This window comes from Protomyctophum parallelum (assembly GCF_964188405.1).
Source record: "Protomyctophum parallelum genome assembly, chromosome: 9".
Classification (NCBI taxonomy): domain Eukaryota; kingdom Metazoa; phylum Chordata; class Actinopteri; order Myctophiformes; family Myctophidae; genus Protomyctophum; species Protomyctophum parallelum.
Window position 1 is genome coordinate 30210767 of NC_139706.1, and position 26534 is coordinate 30237300.

A 26534-nucleotide genomic window follows, 5' to 3' on the forward strand; every position below is an offset into this window, starting at 1 on the left:
CTTCCCCAGATAATCATACACGGTTGTGCCACAGTGACCTATTCCAACCTTTCCTAGTTAATTCGTTTTGAGAGCAGAGCTGCACCATTACAGCTCAGCATCACTGACATCACTGATTATATCTGCTTCACACTGAGTCCGACTCCTTACAGGTCTGTAACTCTTCATTTAACATTGTGGATAATATCATGTACAGTACAGTAGATCGGGGTTCAAGTATAGTTTAGTTCAGCGATTCTTAGCCCTTTTCCAGGACCACCAGATTCATATGCATGCATTGGTTCCAAAACAGTAGGTCGGGGACACATTTTTATGGGTCACGTAAATATCAATTTATTATTTTTTTCCTACAATATTTGTTCCTACTCTCACCTATGGTGTGGGTCATGACCGAAAGAATAAGGTCGCGGATACGAACAGCCGAAATGAGTTTTCTCCAACGGGTGGTGGCATCTCCTTTAGAGATACGGTGAGAAGTTCAGTCACGCGAGAGAGACTCGGAGTAGAGTCACTGCTTCTTCGCTTGGAAAGGAGCCAGCTTAGGTGGTTCGGGCATCTGGTTAGGATGCCTCTCGAGTGTCTTCCTAGGCCTAGGGAGGTCCTCGATGCACATCCCATGGGAGGAGACCCCGGGGCAGACCAATGATCAGATGGAGGGATTATATCTCTAAACTGGCCCTGGAACGTCTCGGGATCCCCCAGGAGGAAGTTACTAATGTTGCTCTGGAGAGGGAAGTCTGGAGCTCTCTGGTGGAGCTGTTGCCCCCACGACCCGACTACGGATAAACGGTTGAAGATGGACGGATGGATAATTCAAAACATTTTTTAAATAATTCACCAAAAAAATACAAACTTTGTCATGAATTAAAAACGAATTCAATGATAGAATGATACAACAATTTAATTAAAAGAGAAAAAAGAAAGGAAAAATGAATTCCATAAAATAGAAAACAAAGGTTAAAGAAGTATTGAAAATAGCCCATATACAGTATACAAGTACAGCAGCCAAATACATAGGCCTATCATTCTAACGGAGATCCTACTTGACATGAAAACGATTGAGAACCCACGTGGTTTAAGTGGTTATAAACTCACTTCCGTCTGTGTTGAGTGTGGCGAAGGTGATCCTCTTCTCTGCTGATCCGGCACTGTTGACGACCTTCATCTGCAGCTCGTACCAGGTGGCCTCGGCCAGGTCGTACAGGATGTAGCTCTTGACCAGCGAGGTGCGCGTGGCTGTGGTCCACGCCCCCGACTCCACCGGACGGTACTCCAGTGTAAAGGACGTGATTGGACAGCCGCCGTTGTTCCAGCCAATCAGGTTGAGTCTGACCCTGGTGGAGTTGATGCTGGTGAAGAGTTCGTGCTCTTTGGCAAACTGCGGTTCTGAGAAGATAGGACAGAAGACATTGATTATACTGTAGGTTCTATTGGACATACTTATTTTGTATGTAATAATAATCTATATAGAAATAAAGAAATATTGGTGCATGGTGGAGCGTAAACAAGCATATTTATTTGACAACTGTACGTAAGTACATTTCTTGTACTCTTTACTTGAGTATATTGACTTTTTGGAAGGCTGTTGTTACTCATGACTTATATGCTATTCATATTCATATTCATTCATATTCATATTAGCTTTGAGGTTTTTGGCATTTAAAATAAGTTGGAGTTTGTTACAGACTTTAAATCAAATTGCCATCGATTTAGAAAACTCATAACCCTAAAAGTTGCATTTAAAAAAAACAATTTTACTACTTTCTCCAAAAAAAATACCATCAGTTCTGGTGGCACAATAGGAGGAACATTTCTAGACCGTGTTGGCTATACCTTTCCCGTGCGTCTTAGCCTCGATGATTTCACTGATGCGTCCCGGGCCAACCGCATTCTGAGCCGTGAGGGTGAACTTGTACCAAGTGCCGCACTTCAGGTTTTCCAAACGGTACGAGCGCTCGCTGGGGCTGATGGGAAAACTGCCCCACTGCTCGCTGTTGTCTTCTGAGTACTGAAGGATGTATCCTGGACAGGAAAGGCAAACACAGGACAGAAGAGGGAAAACAGGGAAAACAGGAAGATGTTTTTTAATGTGCAAAAGCAGTAACAAAAGAGTAGCTGATGCATCAACACATCAAGTCACATGGTCTTTCTACAATACTGTAGTTGTACTGCATACACAGTAGAGACAGCATACGCATATTCAATATGTTTGTTGTTATGTTATTTAGGTGTTAGGCCTTGTGTATTTCTTCACCAGACAAAAAAGACCATCTTTAAACTCACAGCATGTTGCATTACATTGAGTGTGAACTTATAGATGGGCGGCCATTTTCAATCGTATTTCTTTTTTTAACGTTTTCCGAAAATAGAGACCCAAAGTTTAATGTGGTTAGGCTACAAATTTTATCGTCATTATTAGATAAATCTTTACATTATTATGTGAATAAATGTACTCTGTATAATCTGCACTCTGTGTACTCTGTATAATCTGTATACTAATTGCTGCAGTAAACACTGCACTGAAATGGAAAAAGCTTAGGGGCAGGATGACTCTGCAGTGCACACTGAGTGAGCTTGGAGAAGCAAACCCTGCAGTGAAAACAATATCACAGACAGTTTGTAAATGGACTAACATTTCACACCCACTGTGCAGCAAATGAGTGGAATCAATGATAAATCACCCAGGCTACTCTGCGATTGGGTGTGCTTCAAGACCCTGATGGTTTAATCTTCTGCTTTAAAACACCTAATCTCCTCTGTTCTGTTTTTAATCTAAGCCACCCTCTCTACTGATCGAGGACTCCTATACTCAGCAGTAGCACATCTTCCGCTGTGAACATAATGAGGAAGTGGAGGAGCAGGGCTTTTAGACTGGAGTAATAATGAATGTGGTGACACAGAGCTCATGGTGTCACTGGTGACTGATTGATGTACTGTAAGGATGTGGCTGATGTTTCCACATGTGCTAATGTGCTTTAAGAAGACCAGACCGCAGTAGTTCAGGGTGTGGCAACATACAATTTACACACTGTTATAAACTGTCGGGTAGAAACCTCTTGTCTCTATAGAGAAAAATCACAACAAATTATAATATTATTATAATTTTCTTGAGATTTTTCGTAAAGTAACACCCTTCTTGATCACACAAAAGCATAAAAAGTAGCAGAATATCCTGAACAGACAATATACTTTTTACATTTATAATATATAAGTAGGCCTACTTGTGCATATACATTTTCTACACAGAGGCTATTTCTATACCCACCCAAAGATATGTCATTCTAGGAAAAAAATATGTATATCCATAGATAAGATAGATATACATGTATATCTAATAATTATAATAAAACATTATCTACCACAAACTTAAAATAAAGCAAAAATAGCAGCTCTACTGTACTGTATAATCAGGTTGCATTACTACAAAAAGTGTGTGTGTGTGTGTGTGTGTGTGTGTGTGTGTGTGCGTGCGTGTGCGTGTGTGTGTGTGTGTGTGTGTGTGTGCGTGCGTGTCGGTCCAGGTGAGCCACTCACCTCTGATGGAGCTGCCTCCGTTGTCTCCTGGTATCCATGACAGCGTGATTGATGTGGTGGTTGTCTTGGTAACAGTAAGGCGTGGCTGATCAGGAGGGACTGTGAACATGAAGGAGACAATTTAAAGTTAATCTCAACACATCTGTGTTACAATTTGACCTTCAACTGTATTAATTGATTGCCCGAGTTCGGTGGTGGGAGTTCTGCTCTGGTTTTGGTGAAATATTAGGTAGTAACGAGGTCCAACGGGACCTCGTTTCATGTTGCACGGTAAGACTACGGTGATTATTATTATTGCCATCACCTGGGTGGGTCAGTCGTGTAACTTTCCAGACGTTAAGCCGTGTATATGTTCAACAACAGAGCCATGCAAAATAACATTGACAGCTATGAGGTGGCTAAAGCTTGACCTGCATAGCAACAGTTGCTAAACTACTTGGATTGGCATTGGACAATCGCTTTTTGGGGTGGGGTTTAGTGAAAGGCTAATTATGATGAATGATTATTATTAAAAGAAAATTGTGAAAATAGCAAGTCTACCAGCTCACAACTTGTGAGCTGGTAGATGGTGTGTGTGTGTGTGTGTGTGTGTGTGTGTGTGTGTGTGTGTGTGTGTGTGAGGGAGTAATAAAATACATGCTTTCCAGGACTGACTCCTTGTTAGAGTGGTCTGGACTACAGGTGAAACAATCTAAATGTGCTGTCTTTTATGAGAGGAGGAGCGGAGGTAATCGCTGGTATCATGCCAAATCAGACAAAATCCCATCATTCACAATAAACAATGTACCAATCAGAGTCTTTGCACGCCACGAAACGTACAGCTACCTCGGACACACATTTAATGTCGCCGGGGAGTGGGCAGCGCAAGTGGACGAGATTGCGACAGATTACACGGCCAGGCTAGACCTGATACATTCCTCTCCTCTACCACTGGTTATGAAGCTGGAAGCGATTGGGCAGGTCGCCCTGTACAAAATACAACATCTATTTTCCAATATTCATATACCAAAGAAGGTACTGTATGACCTGAACAACAAAACTGTACAGCGAGTGAGAGAATGGTTTGGCACACACACAACCCGTGACTTCATATTCCACAGTAAACGGGAGGGAGGGCTCGGGGTACTGAACATTGAATGGACATATATATTCACACGCCTTTCCCATCTATTAAACATGCTTAACAGTGACGATCGGGCAGTCAGAGAGCTCGCCAGAGCCTCGCTAATTCTCGATCTGGAGCGACGCAAGGTCCCCAAAACGAGAGACACCCCCAGCTTCCTCGGGTTCAAAAAGAAGCCCAGTGGTAAATTGGATACCAACGCAACTGGTTTTGGTGTAAACTCTGACTGGCCTGATCTGAACGATCTGTGTAACTGGACTGGTGTCTCTTTGGAGTGGAAAGGAGCGGACAACGAGACGGTGCAGGTCTCTGAATCTGTGATCACATGACCTGTCAATCAACACTCGCGCAACAGTAAGCCGCGACGACGGAACAACAAGCGCGCTCCCTAACAACGGTGCGCGTGCGCATCTTCTAGCGCTCAGAGAGCAGCATAGAAAACGGTGCTGGACAGGACTACGGCTGCAAGGGAAGCTTGCGTGCCTCCAGTCAGCTGATCACTCCGTGTCCCACTCAATTCTAAAAAATGCAGCGATTGATGAGGACATTCTCATTTTCACAGTAAAGGCACGCCTCCAAGTGCTGCCAACCAAACTGAATCTATCAATCTGGTATCCCAATAATCATGACCCTCACTGTCTACACTCTACACCATGGACAGCATCAGACCATAGAGTCTATGTCTCAAATATTAAACGGCTGTAATATTTACAAAGGACTGTATATAGCCATAGCCAGGCATGACAGAATTGTGAACATTATTGCCAAAGATGTGTCACCTATGTTTCATTCCTCCGTTGTGTTTCACAAAAAATCCTGTGTGAAACCAGAAATGTTTCAATGCAATGACCCAACCGTGTTTGCAAATATAACTGCAAATACACCAGATGTCATTATAACAGCAGAGAGGTTTTTCTATTGGAAGTTGGCTGTGCTTTTGATTCAAGTTTAGAGGAAGCTTTCCTTACTAAACAAGTAAAATATCAACCATTAGTACAGGCCATTATACAACTGGGCTATACGTGTCAGCTCATTGTTTTTATATTTGGCAGCCTGGGCCATGTCCACAAGCTAGTGGTCAGAGGCTTGAGGATTATAGGGTTGTCCAAGTGTAAGGCAAAGCAGCTTGCAACATACTGTTCAATCTCCTCCATTATAGGCAGTCGTCTATTTGGAGGAGAAGGTGCTTTTTGTACCCATGATTTACTTTCGGTGTTGGTAATATGACAGACTGAAGTGACCAATGTTTGCTGTGAATAAGTTCATGTGTTGCCTATATTCTGTACATTTAGGGCTTGTTTGGACTCAAGCACTGAGACACGTGATGTTTCGAGTGCGTAGTATATCAGAAGCAACTGAAAATATTTGTGCCCTTGATAATGTATTTTATAAATGTGGACTCAAATAAAGAAATCGAAATGTGTGTGTGTGTGTGTGTGTGTGTGTGTGTGTGTGTGTGTGTGTGTGTGTGTGTGTGTGTGTGTGTGTGTGCTTCTGCTCACCTTGAACCTGCAGGTTCAGAGTGATCTCATCGGAGCCCCAGTTGTTGCCGGCCACACAGCTGTAGTTCCCAGAATCCTCTGCTTTCACTGTGCGGATGATGAAGCTGCCGTTGCCATGGACACTACGCCGCCCGTCCACAAGGACAGGGGTGGGGGTCCCATTGGTGCTTGGTGGAGAGACAGAAAGAAAATGTCACCAGAAATAATTGCCATCTGGGTAATACATATACTGACAGGAGAAAAAACACTTTGTCGTCGACTACAAACCCAGTGTACAAAATAAAAATGTACTGGTCCCTCAGTGCTGTATTCTCCACGGAAATAGTGAGCACAATTGAGAGCTATAATCCCTCAGTGATTGATTGGTTTTCATTTTGTTAAAAGAAATACCAACACTTATCACTTCAAGGTTGTGCACATAAAGTGTAATTAAAAACGTATTTCAAATGTGGTCAGTAATTATGCCTATTATCAGTCGTCCAGGGGTGATGAGGGCAGAGGACATACGGTACAGGCGTGAATCTCGTTTGCGTCCGAACATAGGCATGGCTGAGGCATGGTAACGCCCCACCTGCCTGTGATTGGGCTACCGACACTGCCTGTCTTGACTGTCCTCCGAGACGCGAGGTTACTCTTCTGTGGTGAGATTGAGAAATAAATAATCCAAGAGAATGACAGCTTCGCAAGCGTGACAGAATGCAGCCTTGTAACTAACTTGTATGTTTTATTTTTGTAGAAGAGGCAAACTAATATTGTTTATGCCGTTTGCTTTGATTGAATAATTTATTGAACGCGTATGTATGTTGTACTATGATTTGATTTGGGTGTGTTCTAAATAAATAAGTGAATACACCCAAATCTAATCATATTACGGCGTGCATGTTCAATCAATTATTCCATCAAAGCAAACAACATAAACAATATTAGTTTGCCTCTTCTACAAAAATAAAAGTTACAAGTTATAGTTCTCTTGTATCATACCATGCTTGTATTATTTCCCACAACGGAGTAACCTCACATCAGACTGTCCAGCATAGCTATATCCACCTCGGAGGACAGTAAAGACAGGCAGTGTCGGTAGGCCAATCACAGGCAGGCGGGGCTTTACCATGCCTATGCTCGGACGCAGGTGCATCCATATGCAATGTTTTTTCGTTCTCTGTGGGCAATGTCTGTAACTTACTTTCCTTTGAGCCACTTGATGGTAGGTGGGGGGTCACCGACAGCCTTGCATGGCAGCAGAATGTCCTTCATCCAGGGAGTGGTCACTGTCCCGTTAAATGTCAGAATTCTGGCTGGGGCTGAGAGGGACAAAGATATACGGACACACAGACAGGAGGACAGATAGACAATAGATATTATACACATACAGTACATACAGGTACAGCTGCGCGCACAGAATTTATTTATGAAGGATTTATTTGTATCTGCACTAATTACAAATGTCACAACACAAGTTGCCTACGATATGCATTCTGGATATTAAACAGACCTGACACGGGAGAGTGCAGACTAACTGTACATGAACTCATGTGGTTGAAAAACAATGTGTTTTTTCACCCTCTGCAGCTCAATAGAAAATGCCTGGGATGTTTTGAATGACTACGGTATACTATACATAATTACCATAAAGTTGATAAAATGGTCATATTACTTTGATTCAGTTGGTCTACCTTTGGCCAAAGGTTCCACTGTGATCTTGTCACTGTTGTTTCCATGCCCAGCAGCGGTCACTGCCACCACCCAGATGCTGTACTGTCTGTTTCGAGCCAGGTTGGGGATTCTGTAGAAGTACACATCTGGAGACGCCTCAAACTCACTCATCACCTGGAAACACAAAGCAGGGAAGGGACACATGTACAGTAGTGCAGTGTTTTCCAAAATCTTAAAAACGTTTGAAAATAAAACGAAATAAAACAACCGCTTTGCGGTTATAAGGACAGCAGATGTGATAATGTCATACCATAGGGTGGAGGTTGGAGCAGAAGACGATGTACTTCCTGATAATGCCGTTGAGTTTGAGGGGTGGCAGCCAGGAGACGAACACCACGGAACTGGTGGAGGCGGCTGCCTTGACCCCGGCTGGCGGGCCAGGCACTGTGGGGAGATCAGAGTCGGTCTCAGCTGCAAGTCTCTCACATGAACTACATTTACCTTTACCCCGGCTGGTGCCACGGGCTCGACTCCCGATCCCAACGGCCTTTACTGCATGTCACCCCCCATATCTCTCCCCATTTCCTGTCAGCCTACTGTCTGTCCCTCCATAAAAAATTAAAAAATGTATAAAGGCGAAAGCCACAAAAAAACATATACAAACAAAAAAATTAACTTTTTCATGTCAAGGACCCCCAAAATGTACGTGTATTATGTATTTTGGCCGTCAAACTCCATCACAAAACAGTTTTCTTCCAGGGACCCCCAGAAGCAGACATTTCATTAAAAGAAAGTTCTCTTTAAAAATAGCCTATATATGTTCAAAGATTGTCACAATTAAAAAACAAATAGCAGATCTACAAGCTCATAGTGCGGCACAAAGAGACATGCCATGAGCTTGTAGATCTTCTATTGTTGAATAGCCAAAGTATAAAATGACAGATGCTTTCCCGGTTTTAACACGTTAACTCTGCGTTAACTCAGAGTTATACAAGGATAAATGAATACTTAGCATCCTAGGTAGTACACTTTATGGGCTTCTATTATAGGTTTGCATATGAATTATAGTTATCTATCAAACATTAGAGAACCAAAGACATGTATATAAAAGGGGAGGGGGATATGCCACCCTTCCTTATAATTTAAATCAAAAGGTAATAAAAAAGTTGAATTCATGATCATTTCCTTCTTAGATGATTGACTGTGCCTTGTAAATGAAAGCAATAGTACATCGTTGTGATTAGGTCATCAATCTCAATCAGAATGAGATTCAATTATATTGCCACATCACAGGTTTGGAAGTGGGTAAAATTATGTTTTTCGTGTGTGCTCCATCATTTGCAGGGGTGGACTGGCCACAGGACGTACCGGTCATTATTACCAGTGGGCCTTGACCGTAGGCGTAGGGGACCGCTCGAGTTATGATATAAAATATATGATATAAAAAATATATATAAAAAAAAAAAAAATCAAAGTGAGTGACAAATAAAGCCTCTTCTATCTTGAATCATTTGCCAGCATTCTTGTGAGAGCAACAAAGTGTTGTGTAGTTGTCTGTTGGTTCTGTAAAAGTGGTGGTATTAGGTCTTGTTTTTTTGTGTGTGCCTCGATGGAGCGGGGCGGTAGTTTCTGCTATCTGCGCACTGGTTGTGGTGGGCCGGTCTGGGCCAAATTAGCACGAAAATGACCGGGCTGAATTTTTGTCCCAGTCCAGCCCTGCTCGTGCAGCTTCAGGTGTTTTGCGAAGTGGACCGTATGCTTCAGACGATGGAAGACACTGTATAGGAGTTCTGCATCGGTCCTTTCTTAACACATGTGTAAGTCCCTTTCCTCTGTAGAGATTCGATAATGTGTAGACAGGTAATTCAGGCAAACTTATTCCAAGGTAAACTAAATATCTGTTCTTGTTACCGTAATATTATGTTACTTGTTATTTTTTTCTGTTAAAATAAAATAATAAATAATAGTGGATAAAAAGTGGATAAGAATATGAATTCCAAGGTAACTGAGTAGGCCATTGTCATGAATGGTCTCTCCTTTATTCAGAGTGATAGTTGAAAAGATGACACAGCATATAGGAGTCTGGACAGCAACTCTTCCATGCCGGAAGAGGCACAACAAATGTTGTCTTACCGTCCTCCTTGGTGCGTACGTAGATCTGCTCACTGCGGACTCCGTCCCCAGCCCTTGTGAAGGCTAGCACCTGGATGCTGTAGTTGGTGTATTTCTCCAAGTTGTCCAGCTCCAGAGATGGCTGACCGGTTGTCACATTCCTGATCTCTCCCAACTCTGATAGAGGAGTAAATTCAGTTATTGAACATGTGCTAATTTTATTCCTTGTTGCTAATATTGTGGAACTCAGTATCTTCAGCAGGCTCATTTTACATTAGCTGAAAAGTAATGCAGCGCGGAAAGTCTTAAGTAAATATAATTATGATGAATACCCACACATAGGTGTATGCACACAAAGAAGACAGAAATGCATGCCTTTGTATCCATTCTCAAATAAGTCATGCTGTCATATATATTAATATTATTATACATGACTTTACTTTATACATGCTTTTTTTCACACAACTTCAGTATTCTTCTCAACTCTCTCCTGTCCTCTTCTACATACAATCCTCTCCTCTCCTTTCCTATACCATCGTCTCCTATCCTCTTCCTGTGTCCTTGACAGTGTTCTCCACCCCTGGGTCTGAAGCAGTGGCCCTCAATGAGTTATTGCATAGTGAATTATTGATGGGAGGTTGGCCAGGCTGCCAGCTGGATCACTGCTGGGGCTCGGGGAACATTCAGCAAAGAAGACATACAGTAGACTGGATATATTTACAGGAAACCAAGATATCTGATTTGCTTTTGTTTCCCTTGTGCACAAAACATATTATTCTCATTGCTTGTTAATCTTAGAAAAACAGCTATCAGCTTATAACATTGCTCAGAGCAGTTGAAAAATCTGATTTAGCCTTTCACCAAGTCCACAGTCCAATGCTACCATAACTCCTTGAAAAGGAACTGGTTGGTTGGTCGCATGTTTCGTCATTTGCCCTGGAAGGCATATACTGTACCGGTACAGACATTTGGATGGTTCTGATACATTTGACAAGAGTGACAAGACACAAGACATATTACACCAAAAATAGACAAGCTAAGATGGCTATACACGTCCCATCCACGCAATACACTTTCAATTTAGCACCAACTGGCATACAGTACAGTGCTCTCCAAGGAAATAAGCTACTGCTAACCTACTCATGTGTGCGTGCTTTCTTTTGGCCATTAAAGTATTATTGATTTTCTCATGTGTGCATGTTGCAATATACTGTATGCACGACTGACTACTGTACATTCGGTTATAGTTTTACACTTGTGTAATATCACTGAAAGAAACAGCTGATGCTGTGCCTTTCAGTCTAATCGACGTAATCGTATAATTGAGGACATACAGTATCTGTCCCTACGGAACCCTTAGCGATTGTGGCAATAATGATAAAACGTTTTAAATATAATGCCTCAGAGATGGTTCAAATTAAATGGAGGTGCAGATAGAGGTCCTTCTTGGACCCACATAGAAATAAACTGTTTTTGGCTATTTTCTAACATGAACCTATAGTATTCTGGGGAAACCGTTCAGAGAAAATAGCAGATCTACAAGCTCACAACATGTTGCGTTGGAGTTAGTACATCTGCATATGGATCTGCTATTTTCGGTGAAGGGATATTTAGTGTCGAGGGGGGAAATGGAGCCGATAAAGTATAGCCCCCTGGGGGACCCCGGTAAACAGAGCGTACCGTATACTGTAGGGTTTACGTGGTTAATAACAGTCTTTACAATTACTTGCACCTTGGGACTTCCCTTCAACCGATGGACAGTCAGGATGGATGCACTTCATGAAGCTACAAACACTCTCTGAACATAATGAGCAAAACCACTCCAGCTACACACACACACGCCATAAAGTTGCATTTATTGAGTCAGCACAGTACAGTATATTAGACCACAGTGTCACCTAGTGGGCAAACTACTATATGACTGAACCACAGCAGGGGGAAACACTGACTAGGCGGACCCAGAGCCATTGATGATATGCACACGGCTGCCATCTTGCCAGCAATGAGTGCAACTTCCCATAGACAGCCCATTCATCCAAACAGAACAGTCCTATCTAATTGTATTAAATAACGTCAAACTCACAAACATTGCAGCTGTACAGAAAGCTTGAATTATCGTCTTTCCATCTGCAATGTCTTTGTTTAATAAAAATCCACTGTAGGCATGTTATGAGCTACTCCCCGTCAAGAAATTCCTTTTTTTTAAAGTGCTGGAGTTTGGAAGTGCTCGTTATGTGTACCACCTGTACAAGCAGCAGGAGGTTGCTTTACTGATAACGAGTGCTTCCAAACTCTTCTGTTTGGATGAATGGGCTGTCTATGGTAAGTTTGCTGGCAAGATGGCAGCCGTGTGCATATCATCAATAGAGTAAGACAGAGTTACGAAAACTCTGTTCACTTCATGGGGCCAGTCCAATAGTGACTCTCTGACTTCTGTTGAGAATGGGGACAGAAGCCAGAGAGCGGAAGTAGGCATAAATGCATTGGACCCAGGCAACAGCCCAGCTTTAATGATCTTAAATACATTTATTTGAGATTGTTTTGTAGTAATCGTAAAACATAAACATTACAGAGACCTTAGTTGTTACTGTACAATACTTTAAAACAGTTGGCACATATGCCTATAAGGCTATAATTGCTCGTATTTGCGCCGCCCTCGTTGAAAACAATGTAATTCAAACTCCAGCTTGTCCCTCTCCAGGCTGCTTGAACAGCGTTCGGTTTCTGCCCCCTAAATATCGTAACTCTTCTATTAGATGGCTCTGGGCGGACCATGATATAACGGCTCCTGGGCACGGGAACGGACACGCACGCATTAATATGTATTTGGCTGTAGACAGTAGACACCCATCTGGAAATATTTTGTGCTAGGGACCCCCATACAAGATTTGTGTTCACAAAATCTTCAAGATTGTTTTTTTTTTAATAGCCAATGCATTTAGGTTTTCTATTTAGATACATTGATTCATTTGAGAATGAGAACCACTGCTCTATTATTAAATTTGGGTTATACTGTAATAATGTAAATGATGCTGAGAATGCACTCAGTGAGAATGCACTTTTTCTCTGTATGAATGTAGTTTTATTTGCTGACACACACACACACACACACACACACACACACACACACACACACACACACACACACACACACACACACACGCACACACGCACACACACACACACACACACACACACACACACACGCAGGGGCATCTGGGAGAAATGCGAGGCCCTGTGCGAGATGTCGGGGGGAAGAATGTGCGCGCACGTTAGCTTTTGCCTTCACTTTCCTACAAATATTATGCCAGGTTCTCATCTCCAATGAGTAAGAAATTCACATGCACTGCCTAATTTAGCAGCTTAACAGTGTGAATGCAGAGATTGTGGTCCTCCACATTATGTTATTTTATTTGTTGTAAGGAAGCTATAGTTAACAATTAACATGACATGAGTCATGTCAAGCAGGCTGTCACAGGAGGGGTCTCTGGGGCTGACACTGTCTGATGATCTATATGAGCAATTTAACTTGTCTATGTATTACTCTACAACGAATACCAATGGAACACAAACCTGTTGCTGATCATAACTGATATAAACCACCACCCAACCAGTCTGCCCTGCAGTGCAGCTCAAATTACTGGTTATAAAAGTAAAATGAACAACTGCTTGTGTTGCTGTTATTTGTTATAAATATTATCACATTTGCTTGATTGCCTGCAGACAGTTTGTGATCGATCAAAATTCAATTTGAAAATTGTGAAATCATGACACTGACTGACTGGACTGACAGAGAGAGACTGAAAGAGAGAGTGAGAGAGAGAGAGAGAGAGAGAGAGGTCGTCGGTCCATGCGTGACAAATTATTTGAAATAAAACTTTTTTTTGTCCACACACAGTCCTAAATGACATGACAGCATACCTTTTCACTTCACTCGAGTGACGAGTGGTTTTGTTTGTGAGCGGAGCCGTTGTGCACTCAATTAGCCTACATGTGTTCAGTTGTTTTTGTTTCGTTTCCATTGTGTGTATAATTCGACTGCATGTGTTGCGCGGTGGTGCGGCCGATCTACAAGCTCACAACGCGTCGCGCTTCAACGCATTGTGAGCTTGTAGATCTGCTCTAATTCTGCAGCGCAAGCCACCACGGAACAGCGCAGCGCAGAGGGGAACAACCGGGGGGCCCACGTGTGTCGCTTAACAGTAGGATGAAGAAGTGACGGCGGTTGGAAGGACGAGGCGACGCACGGCCGTCGGAGGCCCCCCAACCGACCGCAGCTTAAATAGGTGAAAAATCAACTGCGACGGAACGGGCTGCGAACTGCGATGCAGGGAGAACTCTCGGGGCCTCTAGCCGCCGTGCGTAGCTGCCTATATTTTAGCTCTGACTCTGAGATGGAAAGTGTTTCTAAAAAAAATAGAAAAAAACGCTGCCTAGCGCGAGGCCTCGCATGCGCGAGGCCTCGCATGCGCGAGGCCTAGTGCGGCGGCACCATTCGATCTACCCTAAAAGCGGCCCTGCACACACACACACACACACACACACACACACACACACACACACACACACACACACACACACACACACACACACACACACACACACACACACACACACACACACACACACACACACACACACACACACACACACACACACACACACACACACACACACACACACCTCCATCAGGCAGGTTGGCCCAGTAGATGACTCTGTAGCCCTGTAGGATTCCATTGAGAGACTCCCTGGGCAGGGTCATCCAGGAAAGCGAGATGACCTCCGGAGACTTGGCCACGGCCAGCACATTTTCAGGAGGCCGTGATGGCACTGAGGAGAGGAGAGGAGAGGAGAGGAGAGGAGAGGAGAGGAGAGGAGAGGAGAGGAGAGGAGAGGAGAGGAGAGGAGAGGAGAGGAGAGGAGAGGAGAGGAGAGGAGAGGACCCCAATAAAAAACAAGCCAATAGGCTTTCTTTGGTATAAATGCTCTTAGCAGACCTTGTATTGAATGGTACTTTCCTGTGCACATTTTTGTAAACAAAGTTTTCAATCAATCAATCAATCAATCAATCCTGGGAGGAGAGGGCATACTGATCATTCTCGACTTTCTTTCATAGTAAGTTAGGTAAGTGATCAGCTGGAGACATCCATTATGCCATAAACCCCAAACACATTAAGAAGGTAACTACCGGTAAATACAGACTTTAGGCCCAATTTTGCTCACTAGAGTAAATAATTCAATGTTATGAATAATTGAACACTACTGCAGTGGTTTCAAATGCAAAACTGATAATAGCTGGGTTTTTTGCATCATATGAAATTATATTCTGAAGTACTGTAGTAAATTCATGATATGCAGTACTCGCTGCTAGCTGTTGGGGTTGATAGCTAAGCAAACAGTGTGAAAACAGCAAAGCACAGTCAAGGAATTAACTTGACCGGAGGCAGTTCAATAAATGTCCAGCAGAGGGGAGTCTTTCTACAAAATCAGTCTGTTCATTCTGCTCTGCACAGTGCCTATACTGTATCTTGCAGCATTGGGATCCATGCATTTCAGTTCACTCACAGTTCACTCACTTAACTTGCTTGCATTCTAAATAAGCTACATGAATGCAATAGTCTTCAAAAGACAGAAACAAAACAACATAGGGCACATGTTCTATGAGCTTGCAAGAGCTATAAAGAATACAGCCTAAAAGAAAACTGAATACATTTAGCCATTATTCAGCTGGCATGACGTATATTGTTATACATCCTTGTGCAGTAGTCTTGTCCATTGCTTTACTCAATAGTTTCAGCTTTGCCATCACTCTCTTATTTTATACACCACATTGCCATGATTATAGCGCCATATCTGACATCAAATCAATAGCATGATTATTTCAAACCTTTGGCTTGATTCCTCAATTATAATTATAGTGAAAATAGCCGATCTACAAGCTCACAAGTCACAACACATTGTGAACATTGTGATTATTATCATGTTATACAAGTCTATTATAATTGCTTCATGTCAATTTGTTGATACAGTAACCTATGTATAAGGGGGGTACAAAAAAGTATCCTCGATTATTCAATGAACCTAGAGTACATGAGCCAGGGGAAGCCGGTTATTGGTTCCAGACGTGGTGTTTTGATTGAATTTGAGCCCAATAATATTGGAATAACAGTACCATCCTCCAGGGTCTTGGTGACCACCTGCTGGGAGGATGGACCCTAAACAATACGTACCATCCTCCAGGGTCTTGGTGACCACCTGCTGGGAGGATGGACCCTAAACAATACGTACCATCCTCCAGGGTCTTGGTGACCACCTGCTGGGAGGATGGACCCGTGCCCGCCCTGTTGGCGGCCTGCACCACCACGCTGTACTGGGTGAACTTCCTCAGGTTGTCGAGCAGGAGGCTCTCCGTGGTGTCCCCCGTGGTGTCCATGCTGAGGATGGTGAACTGGTGGCCGCCCCCGGCCGTGTACTCCCGGTAGCCCACCTGGTAGCTGCGGATCACCCCGTTCTGCAGGTGCTTGTGGGGCGGCTGCAACAAACCACAACACAAGTAAAACAATAAGTCAGTCGGTGAGTGCATGGGTTCTCAAACCTTTTCATGTTCAAGGACCACCCAAAATGAAATTAAGCAAAGATTTGAGTTAAAAATGTTCACTTAAAAAACATTACAGTAGCAGTTGAAATGTGGCCTGACTGCAGTACCTTCCAAGTGACTCTGATGCTCTGAGGAGAGGTGGGTTCCAGAATCACATCCTGCGGAGGGCCATCAGGGGCTGCAAAACAAACACACTGTTCAGACACGTCTTCCACAGTCTCATGGAGACTAGCTTCGGTACCCTGCAGGCTTTTATTTTCTTTCGCGTTTGGCAAAAAAATCAATGTACGAAGACTTGTTCTGCTATCCTATACTTATATAATACATACAGTAATAATACAGTGTGTATAAATATATATATATATATATATATATATATACTGTATATACTGTATAACCTATCATCATACTATGTTACATAAGCCTGCATGGTTGTCAAGGCTGCTAGAGCATGTGCTATATAGGCTAACTGTCTGTGGAACAAACTCTTCATTGCCTCAAACTGTCGTCAATGAAGAGTTTTGTTCTATAGATATACATTACATATCTAAAGAGCATAATGCATCAATAGCAGCAATATCACAGTTGACATAATCAGCCTATAGTACGGTTTCACGCATAGAGTTATACGTCGTCATGTTGGGTGGAAAAAGTAGTAGATCTACAAGTTCAAAACGCGTCGCACTGCATTTTAAGCTTGCAGATCTGCTACTTTCGATGCTTATGTGTGACGCTGTAGTATGTGTGACGCTGTAGTATGACCAAGTATATATACCAACGATACAGTATATGCCCCTTTAAGTTGTGCTGTCGTGAGTGCAGACTACGTAACTTCTACATCGCTGTTTCTCAACCTTTTTGAGCTCTGGTCCACAAACATATTATAAACAATCCTTGTCAAGGTCCACAACCACTTCACTTCAACACAATCATTTAAACTTCAATTTTAAGAAATTGTAATTATATAATATTTTATATTTAATATTAATGATATGAGAATAGATTGGCCACGACCAACATTACAAGCAACAGCCAACAACCAGTTGTGCCTTGACAATGAATGGAATAATCCTTGCCCTAATATTTTGTCTCACTAGGGAGCGCTGCTGAGTTAGGAATATTCAAGAGACAAATCACCTACTCAGCTCTCATCAAAAGAATACAGCTCCTTAGTTACACATAAACTTTGATGATGTGAAACCGCATTCGATTTAATCATAATTGCTACATTTGATTATTATTTAGATTTTATTGCTCCCTGGTGAGCTATACTTTCCCCCAAAATCCAGGAAAATGTGTTAAGTATATTCAATGATGTATTGGCTTCTCGGTGGAGGTGTCACTGTAAGATAAATAAAGCCTGATGGGGTGGAGATACAGTGGCCAAAGCAGGTTATTTACCCCACAATTCTTGTAGCCCATTTTTTTCACCCAGTGTCAATTGTCTATAGTGTAATTCTGGGCGCTACACTCCCTCTGCCAACCTGGGGAGAGCAACGGACTGACCTCATGCTTAACTCAAGGCATGAGGAGTGCAAGCCGCTTCTTATCACCTGACAGGGAGGACTTTCCCCTCCATCAGGCGCCCTGGCGGGAGGCAGTAGCCTATAGAGACCAGAATTAGTGCATGTTTTTGTGGGTATACCTACCCTAGGGTAGCCTGCACTCAGTCTGAATTTTCATTTAGTTTCACTTTTTGAGTGGTGCAACCACTCCAAGGAACAGCAATGTCCGTGTTCACCTATGTGTTGGTTCACCTATGTGTCCGTGTGTCCGCCTATGTGACGTTAATGAGCACCAGTATGACTATTAGTACCAGTAGGGGCGCTGTTGTGCCAGAAACAGAGAGAGAGATAGTGCTGCACGTGCTGCACTGTTGCCTGGTAATGAGAGAGAGAGAGAGAGAGAGAGAGAGAGGAGGGGGGGGGGGAGAGGGGAGTTGCACCACTCAGTTCACACGGGTGTGATTTGTTTAATGGGTGTGGCTAGCGATTCAGGGCTGGGGCCAGGCTAACCCTAGGGGGAACGGGGAGAATAAGCAGACTCCACACAGAAAAGGTAATTTTTCCAACCCCATACCTAGGGTATGGGCACTGATGACGCGGAGGAGAGCAGCAAGGGCAGAATCCATTTCTTCCGGCCGATGCACCGGCCGGTAAGCACCGTCGGCCGGTCCGTAGGTGCGTCGGCCGGTCGTTTGATATGTCGGCCGGTCCGTGATTAGGTCGGCCGGTCCGTGATTACGTCGGCCGGTCCGTGATTAGGTCGGCCGGTCCGTGATTAGGTCGGCCGGTCCGTGATTAGGTCGGACGGTCCGTGATTAGGTCGGCCGGTCCGTGATTAGGTCGGCCGGTCCGTGATTATGTCGGCCGGTCCGTGATTAGGTCGGCCGGTCTGTGATTGGGAGGCGGTCCACCCCAGGAGGTTAGACGGGACAATAGTCCGATACGGGAGGGGAGGTGCGTGCGTGCGTGCGGGGGTAAATGTGTCAAGTCACGTGACCACTGGCTGTGCTACGAAATAGAATTATTATTATTATAGCTAACTTAATAGTTCCTGCTGTAAAACACCCAATCATAATCGTTATCTTTCTTCTTTTTTTTTTTTTTCTGCTCTCGTTGCAAAAGACCGCCTCCCAGTGGAACGTTTCTTTAAGGTAAGTCATGGCTTTCTAATAGTCTAGGGGTCTGTGCAAATGCCTCTCGATTTATTGCTCCGTGTGGCACCCGGTTCGGATCCCGCTCATGGCAAACTTAAAAACTTTTATTTTATAATGTTCTTTCGTAGCCTTTATTGTGTATGGACACATTAGCTACATTTTAGACTGTATCATTATTGTATATTATATTAAAAAAATAGCCGTATTGAATTAATACATATTTAATTATTTGATAGGCAGGCAGGCAGGCAGGCAGGCAGGCAGGCAGGCAGGCAGGCAGGCAGGCAGGCAGGCAGACAGACAGACAGACAGACAGACAGACAGACAGACAGACAGACAGACAGACAGACAGACAGACAGACAGACAGACAGACAGACAGACAGACAGACAGACAGACAGACAGACACCAGGCAGGCAGGCAGACAGACAGACAGACACGCAGGAAGGCAGGCAGACAGACAGGCAGGCAGGCAGGCAGGCAGGCAGGCAGGCAGGCAGACAGACAGACAGGCAGACAGACAGACAGACACGCAGACAGACAGACTGTCTGTCTGTCTGAAATACGTCGGCCGCAAAAAATGCATTCGGACCGACCGGCCGACCTATAATTATTATCTCTTTTTCTTCTTTTTGTAAATTAACGCCCTACTTGATCATACCACATAGTGTCACATAAAAGCATCAATAGTCGCAGATCCACAATCTTGAAACACGACGCGATGCGGTTCGAGCTTATCGATCTACTACTTTTGTTACTAGTTGTTGTGATTTGGGTTGACCACCCACGAGTCTCCATCTAACAAGGGGTGGTGAGTGATGTTTCAGTTGAGTCGCATATGCAGGGAACATGATAACACCAGGCAGTATTACACGACACATTCTGAAGTTTAATACACACAGATGGACAGTAGACACATGATGTGCCCAGAAGATATGAAAACAAGGATAAGAACAGAATGAACAGGAACAGAACATGCGTCTTGTATTCATTCATTGTATCATTATGCGCAGATGTCAGTCTCTGATAAAGTAGTTGATGTATGTTGAGATGTTTGAAGGTCTGTGCCAGACCTTTATACTGCACAGGCTTTGATTTCGAGTTTGAGAAAATAGGATGTACCTGTACTTCAATATGTCTATGGCCTGTAAGCGTCTTTGTGATGTGTTTTTACCTGGTTGATAAGGCCAAAAATGTTCCATTAGTTAGGGCACCATGACATTCAGCCCAAGAAACTTTTGAGAAATTTTGATGAAATACATGATGGTGTAGAAGCTAATAGATGAGATGGAGAATTATTTATTTTGTGTGAACTAAGAAATAGGTCTACAAATAGAGGGAGACGGCATGTGATGGACGAACTGCACTCAAATTTTTATGTTGATGTATACAATGTATACAATGCAACTTTTGTTTCCGGAAAAATGGTAAATCGTTACCTTTTTTTGGTTGTCTTGTGTGGCCCCCCAATTTTAAATAATCTTACAACTGGGGCCCCGGCCTAATGTAGTTGGCTGTAGGCTCACTGACCTGCTTCATCGGTGGTGATGGTGAGCTCATTACTGGGGTTGCTGTTGCCGATGGTGTTCTTGGCCACCATGCGGATGTTGTAGGTGGAGGAAGGGTGGAGGTCAATGATGGTGGCTTGGTTGAGCTGGGGTGACACATCTTTGGTTACCTGGGCTGATAGCCATGACGCTGGGAGGGAGAGAGGGGGGGTTCGTTCAGCTTCATTCACACAAATGACACATTGACTTAAAGTACCGGTAAGTGTGGCAAGAAAAGACACAAGTGAACTGTAGTCTGTAGCACCGGTACTGCATACTTATATACTCTCGCTCCATGTACTTAAATACATTTCACAAGACACCTTTTGTGTTTTTTCGTAAATTAACGCCCTACTTGATCATACTATTACTACAGCATCACACAAAAGCATCAAAAGTAGCAGATCGAAACGAGCTTGTAGTTTGTAGATCTGCTACTTGAATTTGAATTCTGAAAAGTAACAGTTTCCACCCGACAGAGACGATATACATCGTCACATACATTGTGTTGTTAATACTTTTCATTGGTTAAGTATTTATAAAACCCACAGACAAGACTTAACTACTTAACATCCCGGTCCTATTTTGGGCATTTCATTTTAGCAGAATATTTTCCAAAATGTTTGTGATGCATTGTGAGCTTGTAGAGCGGCTATTTTTACAGCAAATATGACAGTTCAGAGTGGTAGAATTTTAGTTTGCACTGAATGGTCAGCTACTGTCGTATCAGCCCTAGGGCTGATACTGTATCAACCTCTCTGTCACAACATCGCTCCGCTCAACCAGGCCAAATACAGGCTGGTTATGTACAGTAATACAATGGACCTGGCAGCGCTACTGTACCTGATTTGTTCTTGCATTCGATATCGTATCCTGTGATGGGGCTGTTGCCGTCAAAACCCATGGTCCATCGGAGAGCGATGGTCCTGTCTTTGACCTCCCGGATCTCCACCTCAGGAGGGTCTGGGGGCTCTGGAGGGTGCAGGAACATGTAGGAGAGGGTGTGAGACAGACAGAAACAGTCTTGAGCAGCTGCCAGGGTTGTTTATTGTAAGTAGAACAACACATGAATGCATGGATGGATGGATGGATGGATGGATGGATGGATGGATGGATGAAACCAATACCACTACCTCTGCCCTCAGTGAGCACACCATGGTTATGCTGTCTGATGATGTTACTTCTGTTTCTACTAACTGTTTATTATGCCTCTGTATGTTATTTGACCATTGTTTGTTCTGTTGTGCTGATGATAATGTTCTGTACAGCACTTTGGTACAACAAAAGTTGTCTTTTGTGCTCTATAAATAAACTTGACTTTGACCATAAGGGCACATACTGTAATGTATACATGGAGCTACAGTATGCCGTGAGGAGTCTTACCTTGCACTGTCAGCTGTATGATGCCACGGTCTTCACCAAAGGAGTTAATGGCATGACAGGAGAAGAAACCCGAGTCCTCACGGACAGTAGGCATGATCTGAAGACAGATAGAAAGACACATTCAATGTCATAGTTGATAGACCTGTGGATATCGGTTCTATGGGTGTGGGAATATGCAATTTAAGAGAATGTATTGTATATGTAGTTAGTTACTGTTGATGCTTACTGTAAATACCGTTGCATTAGTGTTCTGTTCTATTTACATTCTGCCTGCGGTGCATTTTTAGATGACGTAATAACGCTATAATTATTTTATAATTAATGATTTGTTTAAACAATGTAGTATTGACAATGAAATTATGTCCCTTTAGTTCAGGGTTTCTGAAGTTTTCAATCCAGATATAAAACTGATGGCTATGCAGCTTGGAACACACTTTGTATCTTTCACCCACAGCAGACACTTTGGCATGGGTGGTACAGTGTATTATGGTCCCTGAATGCTTAATAGTCTACAATATATCAACAATGTATAAATCATTAAAGAAATCTTTGTGGCTTTCGCCTTTATTTTATATTTTTTATGGAGGGACAGACAGTAAGCTGACAGGAAGTGGGGAGAGAGATTGGGGGAGGACATGCAGAAAGGGAGTGGAACCCACGGCACACTGAGCCATGGCCCAGGCCTAAATCATAAATATTAATAAGGTGTGATATATCTTTATAAACCTTAACCATAATGAAATCTGGCCTTATGGATCCATAATAACATCCTTCTTATGCATGGTTTGATAGTGTTTTATACTGAAGGCCTTAGAAGGTGTTACCAAACGTCACCAATGGCCCTTGAACCTCCTGTCATTCCCTCTCTCTCTGCCCTTAATTACCTCTCATCTTATCATCTCTAAACCAAGCAAAAAGCATATTGTCTGTCGGGTGGAAACCTCATATGTCCAAAACTGTTACCTTTCAGCATTCAAATTCAAGGATCTTGTGGATCCTGTAAAATAAGTTAGAATGTGGAGAGATAAGAGGTTTCTGCCTGACAACAGCGATATTCTATCTGTTGTCCATTTGTTTCATTCAAGCAGAAAAGCGAGGACGGAAAAAGTGAGGACGTAAATTGTGATTGGCCGGCGTGATGATGTATGATGATAAGAGCGCCCCTCACTTCACACTGGTGTGATTCTTTTTAACCACGTGGGTGAACATTTTGTGAACATAGCTGAACATTTTGTGAAAATAGCTGATCTACTAAATAAAAGTAAAAAGAAAAGAAAAGATAATAAATAAATAAATACATTCATACATAGGCCTACATACTGTACCCACACAGTCACACACACACACACACACACAACGGAGGAGCACCCACCACCAGCGTGGAGACGACCTCGTCCAGCACCTCCTTGACGGTGACCACGTAGCGACTGGTCTCCGGGTTGATGATGCGCTCCTCCTTCTCCCAGCGCACCATGATGGGCTTCTCTCCGTGCGCCGTGCAGCTCATCTTCTTCTCCTCGCCCTGCGTGGCCAGCGTGGTGTTGGGGTACGACGTGATCATGGCCGGGACTGGACGGGTGGCGAGGGAGAGAGAAACAGGGACGTGCAGAGAATGTTAGAGAGGCAGGTGGCTGTTCTTGGGGCGTGATCACCCCGCACTCTTTATAGCTACCGGAGATGGGCCGTACTCCATGGATTTCAGGATTTATCCACCGACGTAAAATGCTGCGTTTAAGTTCAGGAGAGTTCGGAAAAAGGCAGGCAATTCTCCTGAATTCTGCCTTCGGTCTGGACGGGTATGGCATGGAAAGCAGGCATGTAAATAGGTATGGCATCGTAAATGCTGCATTCATGGTCTGGAGAGGGCACTTTTTTAACGGACAGGTAAAAGGGCAGGGGCTCAAGCCCCCTTTGATGTCTACAATAAGTGTGCACGTGCCTGGAAATCAGTGAAAGTTGAAGGCACTTTAAGTATCTGCAAGCTGCCCATGGAAGAAATTCAGCAAACTTTCCGGCTGCCCTGCGTTTCACCCTGCTCGTCTATCAAAGGTTGTGAAGTCATCCAACAATGTGTTCCATGTTCTGTTCTGTGGAGTCTTAACAACCAGCAGCCTGGTCCCACACATTCACTATTTAAGTCTGACTTCCAGCGAGGACGCAGCTTTACAACTTAATAAATATTCAAGTTTTATATCGTCTCTGTCGGGTGGAAACCTTATATCTCCAAAACTGTTACTTCTGATGCTTTAGTAAAAAAAAATAAAGCATCACTTTTGAGCTTGTGGATCCTACTACGTCTGATGCTTGTGTGTGACACTGTAGTAGGCCCTGTGACGCTGTAGTAGGCCCTATGATGGCATTAATTTACCAATAAACACAAAAAGTTAAAATATGGAGATACCTGATACCTGACAACAATGATATGTTATCCTCTGTGCACAGATGCTGCGCGAGTACAGTTATCATTCGTTAAGTGCCACCACACACCCCAAAATAAATCAAACCAAAAGACTATAGCCCCATACTGTAGGAAACCGCTCCATGCAGAGCGTCATCATAATGCCCCGTTTTACTCCCTAACTGTTCACTAACTGTTCACTAACAGTTACTAAGACGCTCATTTGTTTCTCTTTCTTTGACAATTACATAGCAAAGACGTGAATCCTCCAGGGAACATGGTTGAACTCCAAAGATGTGGATCCTCCAGGGAACATGGTTGAACTCCAAAGATGTGAATCCTCCAGGGAACATGGTTGAACTCCAAAGATGTGAATCCTCCAGGGAACATGGTTGAACTCCAAAGATGTGAATCCTCCAGGGAACGTGGTTGAACTCCTGTCTGAGGGCTTACCTCCCACGTCCCCGCTGCACTTAGCGCAGATTGAAACAGAGCCGTCAGGTGCATCTCTGACGGCTTTGATAGCTGATACTGAGCGCTATAACGCGCTGCAGCCTTGTGAGGAGTGCAGCGGAGGAGGAGGAGGAGGAGGAGGAGGAGGAGGAAGAAAGAGATGACTCCTCACTGAACTCCCATAGGTCTCGGCGAGGAGCCTGCCTGACGCTGCGCCGTAACAACACACCAGTCAGCCTCATTAGCTATACAGCCAAGACTGTGGGGGGGGGAGACGTGTGGTACGTGTGTGTGTGTGTGTGTGTGTGTGTGTGTGTGTGTGTGTGTGTGTGTGTGTGTGTGTGTGTGTGTGTGTGTGTGTGTGTGTGTGTGTGTGTGTGTGTGCGTGCGTGCGTGTGTGTGTGTGTGTATGTGTGGTGTGTGTGAGTGTGATCTCTCTTTCTCATATCTCCTACAGAGACAGCATTGGTTCTCAAACTTTATACTGCCGCTTTTGAATAGCCAACGTTGAAGCGGTTAAAATGACTGATTCTGTATTAAATACTTTTAACCACTGTCCTACAGAATGTATAGTTTTAGCTCCCCGAAGTACAGCGTCATTATCCACAAGACATGAAAGGTGTGTGTGTGCACACATACTGAATGCGTGTGTGCGTGCAAACACACACACACACACACACACACACACGCATGCACGCACAGTCGCTCTCACACACACACACACACACACACACACACACACACACACACACACACACACAGTCACACACATAGCGCATCAGTGTCTGGGGAAGCTAAGTGGGCGAGCAGAGAGCAGAAAAGACTTGTGCTTATGACACATCTCAGCCACACTACACGATCTGGGAGAGAGAGAGCATGTATCCCTGCAGCACTAACTATGATCTCTCTCTCTCTCTCTCTCTCCTTCAGCTCCCACCAGGATGATGACTAAATGATGAGAGAGACTACTTTGATTATTCATACACAGCAGACAAGTCCGTTGGCCCTGCAGCTGTCTTATACCCCCTGACACACGCACACGCACAGACACACACACGCACACGCACACGCACACGCACACGCACACGCACACGCACACGCACACACACACACACACACACACACACACACACACACACACACACACACACACACACACACACACACACACACAGAAACATACTTATCCATTATGATAGCTAGGGTGCCAGGAAGGCCAACTTGGAGCTCCGTGGTTACAACTGCATGTGTTTGTGAGGACATTGCAGCAGCATGCATGCTTGCAGCAGCATGCATGCACATGAGCCCCCCATCGTGATGGGATCTGACCGTTTCAGAGGCTGCCGGCATTTAAATCTCATCTCTTATTCACTAGCAGCCCCTCCCTCCCCTCCCCTCCCTCCCCTCCTCCCCTCCTCTTGCTATAACCTCTGTACCTTTCACCCCTTCAGCCACCCCCTCCCCCAGCCCACCAACACGCACACACACACGCACGCACACAGCCTTGTGCAGAGCAACCACTGATTTATGTTGCATGACAACTATGAATTTTAAGTGTGACCCATTAAGAGTG

The 26534-nt window shown here is 43.8% G+C and overlaps 1 protein-coding gene across 1 annotated transcript in view; it reads right to left on the reverse strand.

The window, feature by feature from the left end:
* Window positions 1-26534, reverse strand: part of dscamb (Down syndrome cell adhesion molecule b) — a gene marked incomplete at its 3' end in the record, with an annotated part of 194574 nt that overhangs the window by 13867 nt on the left and 154173 nt on the right. Inside the window, exons 12-26 of the mRNA XM_083773030.1 lie at window positions 23483-23679; window positions 22111-22207; window positions 21571-21699; window positions 20711-20878; window positions 16630-16700; window positions 16213-16456; window positions 14608-14754; window positions 9946-10101; window positions 8123-8256; window positions 7833-7986; window positions 7343-7460; window positions 6160-6326; window positions 3535-3633; window positions 1834-2022; window positions 1096-1386 (exon numbers count right to left, since the gene is read on the reverse strand). Coding sequence (XP_083629156.1) covers window positions 1096-1386; window positions 1834-2022; window positions 3535-3633; window positions 6160-6326; window positions 7343-7460; window positions 7833-7986; window positions 8123-8256; window positions 9946-10101; window positions 14608-14754; window positions 16213-16456; window positions 16630-16700; window positions 20711-20878; window positions 21571-21699; window positions 22111-22207; window positions 23483-23679 — 2361 coding nt within the window. The remainder of the gene's footprint in view (window positions 1-1095; window positions 1387-1833; window positions 2023-3534; window positions 3634-6159; window positions 6327-7342; window positions 7461-7832; window positions 7987-8122; window positions 8257-9945; window positions 10102-14607; window positions 14755-16212; window positions 16457-16629; window positions 16701-20710; window positions 20879-21570; window positions 21700-22110; window positions 22208-23482; window positions 23680-26534) is intronic.